The sequence below is a fragment of the Manihot esculenta genome, chromosome 17 (genome assembly GCF_001659605.2).
Source record: "Manihot esculenta cultivar AM560-2 chromosome 17, M.esculenta_v8, whole genome shotgun sequence".
In the NCBI taxonomy this organism is placed as follows: Eukaryota; Viridiplantae; Streptophyta; class Magnoliopsida; order Malpighiales; family Euphorbiaceae; genus Manihot; species Manihot esculenta.
Window position 1 is genome coordinate 31391681 of NC_035177.2, and position 18205 is coordinate 31409885.

At 29.1% G+C, this 18205-nt stretch overlaps 2 protein-coding genes across 3 annotated transcripts; both read right to left on the bottom strand.

Annotated features, from left to right (window-relative positions):
- Positions 1–233: 233 nt before the first annotated feature.
- On the bottom strand, positions 234–3893 carry LOC110604806 (lysine histidine transporter 1). 2 transcript variants are annotated; one of them, XR_002486302.2, is made up of 8 exons: positions 3752–3893; positions 2419–2576; positions 1948–2331; positions 1259–1652; positions 1131–1172; positions 876–967; positions 650–718; positions 234–551 (listed from the first exon to the last, which is right to left on the bottom strand). XR_002486302.2 is itself a non-coding variant. In XM_021743112.2 (8 exons), the coding sequence occupies exons 1-8, from the start codon at positions 3794–3796 to the stop codon at positions 453–455; spliced, it is 1347 nt and encodes a 448-aa protein (XP_021598804.1). In that variant the 5' UTR covers positions 3797–3893; the 3' UTR covers positions 234–452. The 2 variants fall into 2 exon arrangements, 1 of the variants encoding a protein (XP_021598804.1); XM_021743112.2 differs by having other exon boundaries at positions 1067–1172.
- An 8506-nt stretch (positions 3894–12399) lies between these two features.
- Positions 12400–15998, bottom strand: LOC110604577. Its single transcript, XM_021742807.2, has 2 exons — positions 14550–15998; positions 12400–13982 (listed from the first exon to the last, which is right to left on the bottom strand). The coding sequence occupies exons 1-2, from the start codon at positions 15255–15257 to the stop codon at positions 12681–12683; spliced, it is 2010 nt and encodes a 669-aa protein (XP_021598499.1). The 5' UTR covers positions 15258–15998; the 3' UTR covers positions 12400–12680.
- Between the last annotated feature and the right edge of the window lie 2207 nt (positions 15999–18205).

The window sequence follows — 18205 nt, forward strand, 5'->3', positions numbered from 1 at the left end:
CCTATTTTATTTTATTTTTATTTTTTATTCATTCAAATAATTAATTTACTTATGCTCTCCATATTTACCATTATCGTAAATTTCCCTATTTTATTTTATTTTTATTTTTTATTCATTCAAATAATTAATTTACTTATGCTCTCCATATTTACCATTATCGTAAATTTTATTTTAAGCAGATATTTATTTTTTGTAATTTCGACGACCTCGTTTGTTAAAAAAAGAAAAGAACAAACTTTTGAAGGGCCTACAAGAAACTTCATTTTCATATTTTCTGTGACCATAGTTGCTTTTTCCTCTAGTGAAAAGCATGTATAATATATGCCCTGAAATCTGATCATTGCTGCACAACACCTATTTCAGCTTTGTTCATCATCATCACTATATATATATATAGTAGTGGAGAATTTGGCTTCTGTAGCAATGCACTTGATGTTGACTGGGGAAGATGATTAAGAGTAGAAGGAATAGGTCTTAGCTTGAAGAATTATTTGCCTCAATCCTCCAATAGGAGATAAAGTCATTAACAGAACACCAAATACAATGCAGATCTGTAATTGAATGAATGAAATATCAGAAGTGAGCTCAGATTTAAAGCAATTTTTTCATCACAAGGGAAAAAAAGAGGATGAAGGTTAAGTCAATTTACCCAGTTAGCCCACCAAGATAAGCTAAACTTCCTTGGTTTATAGATGGCCAGCCACATTATGCAGGGGAGCTGAAAGAATGACAAAAAAAAAAAATCAGACTCAATCATTGGCTCGAAATCTTGTTATAAATTAAGGAAATTCTTGCCTAGACCAGTCCATTGTGGACTCAAGACGCAAGACTCTGGTAATTATAATCAATGCAATTGAGTGAGGATTATGACTTACAAAGTATGTAGTTGGGGCGAAAGCAAATCCACCAAAAAATGAAAGGAGACCACCAAAGAAAGGGAAGGTAATAGCAACAAACATTGTGAATACTGCAAGTAATAGCGACGAATATGTAAATCCATCCTCAAAACCTCCATTTGATGGAGATAGCAATGGCTTGGTGAAGTTTTGGTGGAGAATTTACTCACCCACGTAAAGGTTGCGAACAAAAAAGCGAAGAATAATACTGGGTTTGAAATGCAATTTCTTTACCAATAGAGTTTCTACCATGTCAAACACTGGCATTGCATATATCTGCATTACCACAAAGAAACATCAGTAGCCTGCAACTTAGATCAATATGAGATTAGAATGAAAATCAAATAGAGTTGGATCCACACCTGGTAGCTTCCAATGACATGAACCACAACGAAAATGTTAGCCATTCCAATGAGCCATGCAGGCTTCTCTAGAGAAAGGAGGATGTTGTCTTCGACTCCGTTGCCATAGATCCAATACCCAATTAGAGCAACAGGGAAGTAGCACAAGGCAACAACTATGTACGCAACGACCACTCCTTTCCACATAGGCCCTTTGGATGGCTTCTCAGGCGACGATGGGATTGTTGCTTGAATCTCTAATACCACATTGTGTCCAGCATATGCAAAAGCCACATCTCCCAAAGCACTGAAGAAGTTGAGGACTGTCCCTGCTGTGCTCTTAGCTTTATAACCATATTGCACATCAGGCTGAACACCCTTATGGGCGGAAGCAGTCCAAGCAATAGTCGAGTAACTGCGGCGAAACCAAGTTGTTAGGGCATGAAATTTCACTGCAAGAAATTAGATTTTTAGTGGGAATAAAATCGCCATAAATATAAATTAAAATTCGCCACTAGGCCGTCACAAAATTGTGACGCTAAAAATTTTAGTGGCAATTTTTTATATTTAACGGCAAAATTTTGGAGCTTATCCATAAATTTTAGTGCACTTTTAATGGTGATTTTTTTTCCTGCTAAAAATTCATCATAAAGATTCAATTTGTTGTAGTGTTTGACTCATTAAGAGTATGCAGTGGCATTGATGAATACCTCAAGGACATGACTGCAGCTGCCAGAGAGACACCAGAGATGGAGTCGAAGTTTGGAAGGTGGGAGAGTACAAAGTGAACCGAGGCAAAGATCATTATGAAGTAGGTTTGTTTGATCGGTTTGCAGGTTTTGCATACAAGATCATGGAACTTCTGCAATGATTTGCCTCCAGTAACCATGTAGACAATACACACACCAACTTCAACAACTAGCTGTTGAGGAACCACAATGTAAAGACCAAGCTTTTCACCAAAGGCATATTGAGAAAGTTCATGATATCTATCAAATCTTTTACCAGGCACCATTTCATGCATTTCCACCATTTGCCATAGAGTGTATAATGTAATCACCCATGATAAGATAAGGACAACAACACCAGGACCCCTGAAATTACAAAAAGAGAGACTGCTTGCTAACTGAACAAACATTTTAATTTAGTCCACGTGAGTAAAGTTACGAGTTTGAACATACCATCCGAGCCCTGACATGGCATAAGGAAGACTGAGGACACCAGCTCCAACCATGGCAGTGACATTGTGAAAGGCTGAATACCACCATTTTGCATTTCTTGAAGAAGTTATTGGAAGCCATTCATCTATTGTCTTCTGCTTAGCTAGTTGTTCATCAGTCTGTGATTCATTACAAACAAATTTTTTATCAAATTTTGATATCCAAAATATAAACCAAATCAGAATATAGATATTTAATCAATCTGTGATTATTTCTATTTAATTTGTAGCAGGCCACATGGGAGGGAATAAAAGAAAAGGAAAGAAAATATATATGTGTATGAGTTGGAATTTCTGGCAGGTCACTTCCAAGATTTACAGAAAAATTTTGACTCCCATAGTTGCAAGCAATAATTTCTTGATAAATAAAATAAAAAAAAAATTACAGAATTTCAGAATATTATAACCTACCAAAATCAATGCACAAAAATTGGCAGTGTTGGGTTGGTTAAAAATATGCTTTTCTATATAAACATTGGCATGTTCAAGTTTGGAAACTCAAAAATAATGGCTTGTTTTTTTTAAAAAATAAAATAAGAATTTTGAAATATTATTATAAAAAAGAATTTATTAAAATAATTTTCAAAAGATCAATATCGTAATATGTGAAATTATTTTAATAATAATCTAAAATTATTCTTAGTCAATTAAAGGTTTTTTAAAAAAATAATTATACTAGAATTATCAACTAGACCCTTAATTTATATCCAATTATTTTAAAAGTCTCACACAGCCAAAACACTAAACATTCTCTCCCATTATCTCAAAAAACTTATAATTTCTGTGCAGAACATAGAGGAAGATGAAGAAGAAAATTTACATGGCTTGTTTACTTGGTGAAGAGTTATGAAAAATATATCGTCGAGAAACCCATAAAAAAAAAAAAAGCAGAAGAAAATTGCAGATATAATAACACAGCCTTGGGGTTTTTATTTCTTGGGATTCAATTCATCAGAATGAGGCTTCTGCAATTGCTTAACCAAGAGCAAAAGAACAAGAAGAGCTTGGATTTTTGGTTTCCTGACTCTTCTTATTCATGTTCTTGTTCTTGTTAAGAAGAAAGAAAATAAAGAAAAATGCAGAGAATTAGGTATAATCATAAAGAAATCAATAAACTAGTTATAAAAAAGTTAAGCCTGAAGACAAAATCTCCAATAAATTTGGAAAAGTTGCATTAGTTTTTATTTCTTTTCCTTCTCTTTTAGGCACTTGCAAAACCAAATCGTAGACAATGCATTCACTGTCTACAGATATTAAAAGGACGAAAAGAAGTAGAGAGAGAGAGAGAGACTCACAGGCTGATGAGTATGGTGTTGATGAGAAGGAGCTTCAGTGCCCATGTCTCTACACAGCTAAGAATTCACAGAAAAACTATGGAGAAAATGAGTAATTATAAGCATGTATGAACATGGACGTGCTCTATTTATAAACAAAACAAGCGACCCACAGAAACAGAGGTGAAATTATTGATGCTTTTACCCCCTGGACGAGTGTATTAAAGACTCCTTACAAAATGGAAAATTTAATATTTAATCTTTTATTGCAAAATTTACTAGTATTCAATTTAAAAAATATATTAAAACATCTCTTATATTTTAATATATTTTTTAAAATTAAAAGACAAAATATATGATAAAAATTAAATAATAATTTTTTATCTTAAAAAACTTTAAGCCAACTGCTAAATCCATGACGAAAACTTTTGTAGAATGCATGTGGGACTCATATATAGATCCATCTCGATAGGCCTATTTCAAACCGACATTAATACTAAAGATTGATATTTACAATAAAGATAGGCAGATAAAGTGGTGCAATAGGGGCATTCAGTAATTTGCCCAAACAGAGCCTTAAGTATGTTGTTTATTTTATTTTTTTCATTTGAGAAATTCATTGGTGGGGACAAATATTTTTTCAAGAAATTCCATAAACCCACTTGCAGCCTCTCAATGTGGGGTACCATCCAATATATCAATGCATAATGCTTAAAGAACGCACTAAGACTTACAAAACAAAGCTAGAATTAGCCACAATCCAATTAAAAGATAAAATATTTCTCAAATAAAATTTATTTATCATATAAATAATTTTATTATTTTTTGAGATCGCATGACTGTCACAATAGTAATAATAATAATCGTATTCTTACACACAGTTATAAATTTATTTTTTCTGAATTTTAGAATATCAAAAGAAAATAGAGTTATTGATCAGTACAAAAACTATAACATTAAAACCTATAAATTATGCCAAATGAGAGTACCAAATGCTATCGCCAATATTTATTCTGATGTTTTCAAAATATCTCTATTATCTAGTATAACTTATTAAATTTAAAAATATTAAAAATTTTAAAAGTGTTCCAAAATAAAAATTTAAAGAAAATATTGAATTTTAAAAAAGTCGAAAAGGAATGGATTCTGAATAAAATACCAATACTACTTATCTAAACATGTTAATTTGAACTTTTCAAAATCCCTCATACCTCCATGAAATTTAAACATACAAAAATGCCATCATGGAAGCCGGTATACCTTTCAGGTCTCTCCATCTCCTCCCCACCAAATAATATTAATGATAATTTTCTTAATTTTAACCACTCTACCTTTCTATAGAATTGATTTCAATTCTGAAATTCTCTTTATATATATATATAATGTTTATAAATGTAAGACCCTCCATTTTTATAAGTGTTCCATAAATATCCCTCAAATCATTTTTCATTTATACAAGATAAAATTAATAGGTAAAAGTATTATAAAATAAAAATAAAAATTAAAAACATATGAGGAAAAATAATGTTATCAATAATTTATATAAATTTTTTTTATTTTTATACCGTAATATTAGTACGTATCAGTTCTGCTAAATAAATAAATAGAAAACGGTTGAAGAGATTTTTATATAATATTTTGAGAAATAAGAGATTGTGATAACAAATTTAAAAAATTTGAGAGATTGCACGTAAAAATTATTCTAATTATATACTAGGTCTATTATTACAATGATATGATAGGTTGTGGTTTTAAATATAGTAAGGAACTCACTGATTTAGTTTGATGGTGAGTGCATGTAAGTAAATCTGAGAGATCTCAAATTCTACTCTCTAATTTCCGATCTCAATTTAAAAAAAAGAAATACACGAGATTTGAGATAATGTTTTAGTTGTGGAATTCAATTGTAATTAGAAGATTAGCTATAAATTGCCCTTTTCTATCCAATTAAGCAATGAAACAGAAATTAATTCATAGTTGTGGCTTTAATTACAAAATGCCAGATGAAATATTACATCACACTCGAATTGCAAGACTAAGGAATAAGGACATTTGGGTTCACAATAAATATATTTTAATTGTGTTTGGAAGATGAGGTTCAACGCTTTAATTTTCATTTTCAAAAGCCAAAATTTAATATTCTAAATAAGGGTTTATAGGATATTTAAATAATTTTTTAAAAAATTAAAAAATCTAAAAATAAAGTTTCCCTTCACATAGATCGGTTATCAATATGAAGAACCACATTTATACGATTTAAAAATTAATTTTAAATTGTTTTTTTTTTGTTGTTTTCTTTTATAACAAAAGGTACGTTATCTAATTGTTTTCTAAATGGAAAAAAATAATTCTTATATGGTAAAAGTTTCATAATTAAGTTAAATAAATATTTTAAAATTTTTATTTATAATTACAAAAAATTTAATTATATAATTATGAAATAAATAAATATTACATCAGATAAATAAAATTAAAGTAAAATAATAAGTTTTTAAATATATTTTTTATTATTTTGAATTAGAAAATATTTTCCATTATTAATAGTACAAGCATTTTTCATGTTCACCTTGTTTTTCATACAAAATGAAACCAATTTTTTCTTAAAAATGGAAAATGATTAAAAAAATAAAATCATTTTTAATGAGTAAACACATCCTTAGTGTTGCCTCATAAAAGAGTATCTTCACTACTACACGAAAACAATGCGCCATATAATCATGTGGTACTTAATTTTCATAATATTTTTATAATTAACATTTAACATCTCAATTTTGTAATTTTTTTTATATATATTTTTAATTTGATTCGATTTTTATTTTTTAAATTTTTATTATTTCAGTTTGATTTTATTTTGATAAAAAAAATAATAAAACTGAACCGAATTGATTGGTGATAATAATATATTATTTTTTATAATATTAAAATATTATATAATTAAGATTGAAATAATTAAAAATAAAATTTAAAAAATAAAAAATTTATTAAAAAATTCAATAGAATAAAAAAAATTTAACATTAAAAATATAATAAGTCAAAACGCGTATAACTCACACTTGCATGTAAAAATTAAATAATTAAAGTTTTCTAAATTTGTTAATTATTTGCACTTCAAGTAACAAAACAAATTAGCTAACTTAGCTATTGATTGTAATGATAAATTGCAAATCCTTGCCACGCGTCGCTCCTAGCATCGTTGATTGTTGATCTCCTGATCTGGAATGTGCGTGGTGGTAATAGATGGTCCCACTTTCCTTTTTTTTTTATCCGCAAAGTCGCAAACCATTATTTGTGACAATAAAGAACACGAATTCATTAATCCTTTAGGAAAGAATTTATTTCTTTTTAATTTATAAAATTTTTATTTTAAAAAAATAAAATCATGTTAATCGAAGAGTAATTGATATTACTTTTGATCCAATGGTAATAAGTCTTCCAGATGAATTTAGCTAATAGTATTTTCCTATGAGAAATTTATTAAAATAAAATATATAAAATGCAAAAAGTAAATATTAAAAATAGACGTATCAAAAAAATATTTTTTTTTTAATGTAAATATGAAGATACATTCCGCAAATAATTTTCCTTATAATGGATGTGGTGTAGGGTTTCAAGTTTGCCATTATTGTTTTTGTGAATGTTACTATGATAAGAAACACGAGTAAGACGAAACAGAGACGTCATCGTTTCATTAACACCCATTATCCATCTTGTAGTATAATTAACTTAAATTAATTTTCCTGATAATGATTTTACTACTATTTTCGTCCATTTTTATATGGTGATTACAGTTTTTAATATTTAATTAAAAAATTATTATATATATAGCATCACCCACTAGCTGCTGGACCTTGCTAATAATGAGATACATTGTTGATTTTTATAGACTATAGCAATTTTTTTTTTCTTTTTAAAAAAAATTTGGTTATGTAGAATTTAGCAAGTTGGGTGGCCCATTTAATTTCTTAAAGCAATGCTCAAAAAATGTAAATAAGATCGTTGACTTGCAGTCTCATCTTTAATTATTATTGACTCAATTTTTTATATTTTAAATTTTGTATTATGATATAAAATATTAAAATTAAATTATTTAATATTTAATTAATGAATAATTTTAGCATATTATAATATAGTATGTTGTATGGACTGTGATATTTTATTTAATTTTTTTTAATGTTAAAATAGTAATCTCACTTTAGTGTTTATTTAATTATGTGACTAAAAATTATAAAATTTTTTTAATTATTTTTTTAATTTTAAAAAATGCATTGTGTGAAACTCTGTGTCTGTTGTTGGAGCGGTTAAGGTGTCTGATCGTTTGTAACTTTATGTATATAAAAATATAAATTCATTAACACTTTTTATCAAACGTGTTATGAAAATACAACGAAAAACGTATTTAAAATAATTTAATTTGGTATTCAAACAATAACAATAGTAATATTTATGAAAACATTAACATTTAAAATTATGAAATATTTGAATTTTAGCCTAAATTTACTGAATTATTTTTTAGTTGATATGATATAATAATTGTTTAAAGTATGAGTTTGCATTAAAAAATATAGTCGTATGGAATCTAGTTAGATAATAATTCAGACGTAGTAAGTCTCAGCTCTCCGTTGAAAACTCGCTCTTTCAACTACAGGGCAAGATTTCACAGGAAGTTATCGTTAAAGAACGCAATCCAACATATCTCCATTATATCTATAATCGCGGGATTTTTTATCTACCAGTCGATACTAGTCGGATTTTGAGGAGATTTAACAACCAATTCCACCTTCTTATAATAAGTTGATGAACACAAAGATCAATGGACGCATTATTATACAACTACTATTGAGTTCAAAACATTTCTTTGCACTCGTCATTTTCTTCTGTTTACTAATTTAAGCATCGGAGTGACTACCATGAGCGCCAATAATCTCGCTTTCTTTTTTTAGCATATTATCTAATTGCAATACAGTCTCATTTTAACCACATCATTTGGTTTCATTATTAGGATATTTCATTTAATTTTCTCTATTCAATTGTAGTAGAAACTGGTCTTTCATTTATTTTCCTCTTAAAAAGAAATTTTTTCCTTTTCTATTTTCTAAAATGGCAAATAATTTATGAGTTGCTATTAAGACTGCTGCCAACAAGGGCATAATCATTTTCTCCACTCCTAATAGTGGACAAAACATCTCATCAATGGCTAATGAAGTTGATTTGAACAATCTAAACAAAGCAAATACTTTAGTAAATAAAAAGTCTATAGGTCACTCTCAAGTAGTATAAAACTCAGGAGGATGCCTCCTTTATGGCTTCCAAGATAAGGGAGGAGGCTTCCATCAATACTTTAAGGACTCAAATAAAAGCAATCTAAATACAGTCCAAGGGGAAGGCCAAGCTAAAAGATGAAGAGTTGTTGGATGAGATTCCAAAGGATATCGACCGGAAGCTGATACGGAAAGTGTAAAAGTACTAGAAGGAGTAGGAGAAGAATTATGGGTTTGATATTTTGTACCGAGTGTTTCCATCAACACTTATAGGTTTAACTCAGAAATTGTATCAATACCTTAAGGACGAGCTCAGATGTTAATACAATTTCTGAGTTCAGGTTCAATTTAGAACTTTTTTCAATTTGCTATATTTTTTAAATTCAGGTTTATTACTTGTATATCTCCTAAAAAACTCTCGTTTGACTTGCAGAAGATTCAACAAGGAGAGAGCAAGTCTTTAAGGAGATTTATCTCACAGTTTAATGCAGAAACAATACAGGTAGAATAATTAAATTATGAGATAGTATGTGAAGTATTGAAAAAAGAAACACGCAACATCACATACCAACAGCTAATGGACAAAATTCAGAAGTTTATCAGGCTGAATGATAAAGTTCAAGAGTAAGAGCGCAGAGAAGATAAGAAGACAAGTCAAAAGAGATTCAGAAATCAGATAAGTAAAACTACAAAAGTGAAAAGAGTTATTTAGTGTCACGTAGTAGGTATGATTGAGGTAAGTTCAAAAACTATACCCCATTAAATAACTCACGAACACGTATACTTACGTGGATCAGAAAAAATGATAAAAATATCAAATGGTACGCCAAGCTTAACCCAAAAAAATTAGGCATACGAGACAAAATGAGGTATTGTTGATTGCATGAGGATCATGGACACACTATAGAAGAATGACATCAACTAAAAGATGAGATTGAGAGACTGATAAGAGACTACAGACTTCGAAAGTTTGCTATAAAAGACAGAAAAGAAAAGATTTCAGAACTTGAGATAAAAGTACCAATCAATCCTGTTGAAAATGAACCCGTAAGGGTTATTTACATAATTGCAGAAAAACCGAATAGCAATAGAGGTGGAATGATACAGATATTCAACTTTGCTGGAAGACAGACGAACCCAAAAACGCCTCTTTCCTTTGCTTTTTCTCCCCGCCCCTTTCTCTCTCTTTCCTCTTTTATTCTATATACCCAACACTTAATGTGAAGTTAGTTAAAGTTAATTTTTTTTTAGTCTTAATTTCACGTTATAGAAAAATAGAGAGCTTTTTATTGTTTGTATAACTAACAACGGATAATCATTATCCATATTTATTTAATTAACTAAAAATAATATTATATAACATATTTATATTTCATTTATTTAAAATTTTTAAGAAACATTTGCAAAACTTCGTCAAAATAAAAAATAATTAACAAATTGGAAATAAAATGTCAACGAAATGTATGTAAGTACTATAAGATGAAGCTTACCCATTGCTATTTGTGCAAAATTGCTTTTGATCTTCTTCTACAGCCTTGGCTACTAAAATTATCACTATTATTTGGAGTAAACATTATTCTATTTAAATTAAAAAAAAATTAATTGAATTAAACTAATTTTAAATTTTAAATTAATTATTTATTTTTTTATTGATTTAATTTTTATTTTTAAAAATTTTAACTATTTTGATTCAATTGAATTTTAATTAAAAAAACTCAATAAAATTAGACTAAATATATTAGTAAGTATTAGTATATTATTTTTTTATAATATTAAATATTTCAATTAAATTTTATAATACTAAAAATAAAGTTTAAAAAATATAAAATTTATTAAAAATCATAATCAATCAAAATGAACTGAATCAAAATGATTCGATTCAAATTAATTTCTGTCTAAAATTGATTCAATTTAATTTTAAAAGCTAATAAAATTTTATTTTTAATTTATTCAGTTCGACCAAATACTCTCCCATAGCCATTATTACTTTTACATGAATTAAAATATATATACTAAAACTTTATTTATTTCATAGAAAATATTTGTTATAAAAATATTTTTATATTTTTTTTACATTACTTAATAGAAAATATTATTCTGATAAAAAAAATAAACCATTTTGAATTCACTATAAATTCTTATTAAAATTTATATATATATATAAATGAGTTAATAAATTTTATTTTTTAAAATAAAATAAAATAATAAAAAATAAATTATTTTATTAAAAAAAATTTTTATAAATTTTTTGAAATATAAATTATTTTCTACAAATAAATAAAAAAAAGCTAAATATAACTAAAATAATAAATTTTTTATTATATTATATTATTTATTTATCTATCTATTTTTCACTGAAAACAAAGTTGTATTGATAAGACACACTTATATAAAGGCTGAATACATCAAAGCAGGCCTAAAAACCCGAACAAACAAATGAGTGAATTATCGACTTTCTTAATATATTCCACTCATATTCTTTTATTATTAAATTATTTTAAAAATTAATAAATTTTATTTTTTAATGCATATTAAATTAATATATATTAGAAAATTAATACCTTACAAAGAAAAATTACCAATAATTGAGATATTTAAAAAATAAAAGATTATTTCCATAGGCCATGGAGTATAATATACCAAATTTGAGAAAAAAAATTTTATTTAGATATGGTGTTCTATATGGATAACTTCAAGTTCAACAACACAAAAGTTTTTAGAAAAGCTAGCAAAATGAGTTTGAGCCCTACAATGAAACTGTCAACTTATTTTATAGATAAGTCAACAAAAAAAAGTTATGTTGTATCAGAAAATGAGTTTTTATTGGTATCGGAATGGTTTTTAAGATTGAAAAATCTCGAGTTTAAACTTCAATCAAAGTAAATTAGGTTTATATTTTTTTGAATAGTCAGATATCCATTTCTTTACTTAATATGTTTAGTGCATTTTTTATCAAGTTAATATAATTATTTTTATTGATGTTTTTGCATTTCTCTCCAACAAAATTTAAGCAAATTCAAAATATGGATCCTTATTAGACAACTATACTGAAAATGTTGGAGATTCAACAAGCCCTTCTTCTTCAAGGAAGCCCATTTTAGAACATGGAAATTCTCAAAATTGCTTATTTTTTGGTATAATTAGAGAAAAATTTACTTAAATCGAATATATATATATATATATATATATATATGAGCTTATAATATAAAATCATAATGGCTCCATATAAAATCTTATATCTTTATACTATGGATGTATATAGTTTTCGATCTAAATAAGAATTACCCATTAGCTTGACCTGCTTTGTATATTAGTGCATTAGATTTATTCTCCTTGAACACAAGAAGATATTCAAGCATTAGCTTGATTGGTTATGCATACTCTTCAAGCTAATATTTCACACAGCCAAGATTTCACAGAAACATTAATGGCAATGACTTCAGAAAGTCATTACATACAACTAAAGCATACTTCTCCTTTCTTGCAAACTTCACATAAAGTACAAGATGTACTTCAGACAAAGTTTTAAGTCCGATTACACAGCATACACACATTAAGCAAGACAACGTTCTAAACATTCAGGAAACAGACAGGGAGTTTGTTAATCTTCTTCTAAGTTAGACAGTTTACCGTTTGGTTTCCTTTCTTTCTTTGACACCACAATCACTGCAAAGAGCATAGCTTTGTTTTCATCAAGCCACTGAAAGAACAGAAGGATTTGAACTATACCTTTGTCTTGGCCTGCTAACTGGGATTTTAACAGAAAGTCCAGATGCACCAAAACAGAAGTATTGGCTCCTCAACCTCTTATTCATGGTGGCTCCTTCTTTTCCTATCACATTTGATGTTCCATCATCAAATGATTGATTAGAAGATGAGGGTCCGGCAACATCATCGTCGAGAAACACCCCTTTTTGTTTTTCTATTGATCTAGGTGAAGTCATGGATGATTTTGAAAATGAACTCGAGCGCGATCGACCTGGAATGTTTACTTGTGGCATAGCCTGCATAACACCATGGATTATGCCTGAAGCAAGTTTCTTCTTGGCTTTTGGACTTGATTGATCACTACTAACAGAAAGTGTTCTCTTGTGGTTAGGAAGTGATGAGGGCCTCATGAATCTCTGTCGAAGTGGGGTTGGAGTTTCTTCTGAACTACTGCATTTCTTGCCTGATTCTACAGAAATTTGATCCAATGATTTGTTGAATCTTTCAGGTTTTTTCCCAATTAGACGTGGCCAATGGAAGACTCTTTTCAACAGCTTCCTATTACTTGTTGAGCTCTGGTTCTCATTGGTGGAGTCTAGATGTTCAGTTGAATATGAGCTTCTTTCTTCACTAGCTGGATCAGCACGGGCATCAAATGCAATCTCAAGACCTGTATACAAGAAGATTTCTGTGTCGGAGATTCTGAAGGAAGTTCCAGGACTTACTCCATTACCTTGCATCTTCAAGTGGGAGGCAATGGCTCTTCTTGCAGTATAATCCTGGCAACCAAAAATCCCACCAGCTGAAATCAACTGCCTGATCAGTACATCTGATGATGCAGAATCCGGCCGTAGCTTAAGGAGGTCAAGAGGCGTCATCCCATCTGCGTCACGGACGTTCACATTTATTGACTGAGCAGACATCAGGAGCTGCACGAGATCAGAGTGAACATTCCCAATGATGGCTGTGTGGAGTGCAGTCCTTCCATCATTACTTTTGGCGTTGATGATATCTTCCACATCGAAAAATTTCCCACTAATCAATTGCTTCATAAGCTCAATCTGTCGATCCAACCTTTTAAAAGCTGGAGTTTGGAATCCAGACACAGCCATATGAAGAAAGGTTTCTCCAGCATTGTTTGTTGAAGAGATCAACGATGGAGATGCATTGATCAGAGCTTCAACCACAGATAATTGACCCCTGTAAGCAGCAATATGCAATGCTGTGTTCCCTAGATGGTCTGTGGAATTGATAATATCAAAGGAGGCTGTAAGATCTTTAACTACCTGCACAAAGAAGAACAGAGGTTACAATTAAAAGATCAAGTTACTGTAACACATCATTTTCAGACACTAACAGTTTTCTTTTCCACAAACAATGGATCACCCACTTCATTGTAGTTCACAGGAAATTCTTAAGAGGACCAGATCCACCATAGACATAAGAGACATTGAAGTGGGTCCCATCTATTTTTTTCATGGTGAGCCCGCTTGGTCCGACTAGGTGCAGGCAAGTATTTCTAGTAGTTCATTACATTATTAACCGGTTGAAACATTTATAAGACAATGGAGGTAATGGATATGATCTAAACTTGCATTCTAGATCTCACACCTTTCCATTATTACTTTAGATTTAAGAAAATTCAAAGCCAAAAAAAAACTTCATATGACTACAAATTCAGTGAAAACTGCTTTGCTTCATCCAATGTCTCTGCTATCACTTGAAAGCAGGAGAAAACAACACAATCAAGTTCACGTTAAGATGATAAAAAGAATTAAATTGACAACCACCAAAGAAAACAATTTGTCCACAGATAAGAAAGTGAAATATTAACACAATAATTGAAGCCTCACCTCAACTTGGCCTCTGGCAGCAGCAGCATGTAAAATAGTTGAACCTTCCTTATCTCTATAAGCCAAGACATCACTGCAATTACTAAGAAGCTCCTTTAAAACGATTGAATTCCCACCTCTTGCAGCAGCATGAACAGCTCTATTGATCATTTCCCACTTGTATTGAGAAGGGATTTCCCCAATCTGCTCCTCAAACTCTCCACTTTTTGCTGTCAAAAACCTTGGGGAAACAGCAAAATCATAAACAATCCTGAAAACCTCACAATTCTTACTTCTGGCAGCAGCATAAAGTATATCAGTAACACCATATTCTCCTTCACCAAAAACAAGTAGAGGGTTCCTATCAAGAAGTTCCTGAACAAAGCTCAAGTCTCCAGCAGAAGCAGCAGTGTACATAAGCCATCCACCATAACCAGCTTGGATGAGGGAATTCTTTCCTTTCTTTGATTCACACTCATCAAAAAGTTTTCTAGCAACTTGACAACGAAATTTGGAAACATCATCAAACTGTTCCTCATCATCCCAAACAGTCTCAAGGCGTCGAATTCGCCTGAGAGAAGTGAGCTTGATAAGGTGATTGCTGTCAATGCGAAGAAGCTCCCTGACCAAATCATAGTGGCCATTAGCAGCTGCCCAATCAATGGGAGATGCATACCACCATTGGTCTCCAGTACTCTCCCATCGAAGAGGGAAATAAGTAGGAGCCATTATCACAGTGAAGAACAAGATCCCAGTGGATTATAATCAGTAAAGATAGCAAATTTTAGAGAAGTTTATCAAAGCTTCTGAAGAAAACAGTAAGAAAGAACCTAGAGAAATGAAGAAAACAGACCAGGACCTTTGAACAAAACTAGAAAAAGTAGAGAACCCTTTAGTATCATTAACTCAAACAGCTGAACTACTTGCAGCAAAAACCATTACGACTGAAAAAGAAACGCTGATGCCTGATAGGAAAATGAAATTTTCTATAGAAAAAGGACTCTATAATAAAAAATAAAAAATATCAACTATGACGATACTAGGAAGGAAACAGAAATCATTGGCCACACAAAGAGAACCCAGAAAAGGCAACATGCACTTCAGAGTATATTATAAAAAATATTCAGCATCAGAAGACAAGAAGAGAAAGATAATATTGATTGAACTGCAACAAGATGAGATTCTTTTTAAACCTGTGAGAGAGAATACTGTAACAGGATGAAGAAATAATGATGGTGATCATCTATGGGATTTTTAGGGGAGACAGGATAGAGAAATTATATAGTGAAGAGAAATTATTTTTATATAATTTTCTATCTCTTATTAGATTATTGTATTATTGTATTATGTAAATAATTCTATATGATAAAACCGTTTTACTGCATAATTTATCGGGAGAGAGGGACAAGGTGGGCTCTTTACAGCGTTTTCTTCGGGCGGTGGCATGCTAATCCGATGGGGAGGGATGAGATTACTGTGGACAAAGATGTGGGAGTAATGATAAAAAGCTAAGCCAAACCAGATATTGCTTTTAGGTATGGAAGATTTCTTGTTTACTGGTTATTTGCCAATAATTAACATGTTAATGTATAATTATAATTTTTTTAATTGTTGATTATGATCAGTGATTACAAACTTAAAATTAAAAGTTTGCTCCAATCGCTGAATTTTCTTTTAAAAAATAAAATATAAATATTAAGCTATTTTATTTTTAGTAATTGAAAAAATATCTTAAAAATACATTTAAAATAACAACTATTGATTTTTTTTTATTAATTATCAGAATAGGATAAATAGAATACTTTTAAAAATATTTTTTTTAAAAAAAATACCAAAAATAATAAGTTTTATGAAAATTAAACTTATTTCTTTTCATTGATATATAATTTAACTGTCAACCAAAATACATCCGTCCAATCTAATTTTATAGAATTACAGAATGGTGATCGTCTTCCTCAACTGTCAACCAAAATCTTCCATTTCCATTCCCTTGGAGATTTTTTATATTGAACTAATTTTAGTATTAAATTTTAATAGAAATATAAATAAATGGTATAATATAAAAAAAAATTATTAATATAAAATATTTTTATAAAAAAATTAAGAGTGCAATTAAAAAAAAATTACCATATTTAAAATTTTTATAACGGGCTTTAAAAGACTAATTACAATAAATAATTATGATACACTGTAATTTTTTTTTTATTTGATATACCAAATCCTTTGCTTGGGTAAGTTTTATTTTATTTTTTTCCATCTTCTTGCTGCTGTTCTTCCTTTAAAAATATATATATGTAAAACCCTTCCTTGGATGAGACAGTGAACATTGAAGAATATATATTTAATTGAAAAACTGAAAAAACTAGATAGTAGTGAAAATAATGGAGCTTTCAATAAATCTACCATTTAATCTACAAGTATTTTACCCCTGTTTCGAATAAAATTTTTTATAAAAATTTCATCTAATTAATTTTTTTTATTTGTAACAAAAAATAATTTTTTTAATTAAAAGAAATTAAATCATGATTTTATAACTTACCTAATTTGTTTTAAACGAAATCTTAAGGTATTGGAGAAGTAAGGCCATGTGAATGTTTAAGCCTTTTTAAGTACATATCATGATTCTCATCAATGCCACTATATATATATATGATTCTCATGGTCTTGTACATACCATATCAAATTTCATATTCATTTTTAAAAGATATTGATTCATTCTAAAAGAGTGTTTAAAATCTTTTTTATTCCATATGCAGTGTAAAATATTTAAGAAAGATTCAATATTGGCAGAGATTTTGATATTATCAGATTTAATTCACTTCAAAATTTAGCTTAAAAAGAAGAGTATTCTAAATCAGAGTATTTTACTCTTATTGTCTTAAATCAGAGTATATTACTCTTATTTTAAATCCATATGAGATTCTAACACTACGTTGAATTAATTATTACAAGAGTTTTTTATATCGATTGCCTTTTCTGATTTTCAGAATTTTTTTGATTTTTTATATTTAATTTTAATAAAAATATTTACCTAAATCAAATCTAGTATAAATATATAATTGAATTTATATAAAATTTCATATATTTATCGTGCGGGTCAATATGAATCCGGTATGAATCCGGTGTGAATAAGAATTGCATATTATTATATCCTTTAAAAAATAATTGTAGTGGATTCCAGATCCTTTTGCGTAATTCTATACTTATGAAAAATCAAGTCCTACACCAGTAAATTATGAAGAAATAGAGTAATTATGAATCTGCTATTGAAAAAAAAATTACATTTTTAAATATATTAAAAATACTGTAAAATTAAATTTGATAAATTAAAAATATTGTAAAATTAAATTTGATAATTCTACTTATTAGAATACTAAAATGATAAAAACAACTTAGGATTTTTCTTTAACTATATCTAAAATGGTGTATCTTAAAAAAAAAAAAAAAAAGAAGAAGTGGTAGCAGTTTTGACACTCAATTTCTCAATGCCAAACCAGCACTAATTAAGCTTGGGAAGATTACAATCTTCTTTTGTGAGGTATGTGTTGGTTTGGTGCCTTAAAAACCCTAAAAATCCAATCCTAAGCCTAACTACTTGAGACACAGAGGACCTAAAAGCAAAAATAGCCATGTGAGAAGCAGCTTTAACTTTTTGAATGCTATATTGAGAAAGGTTG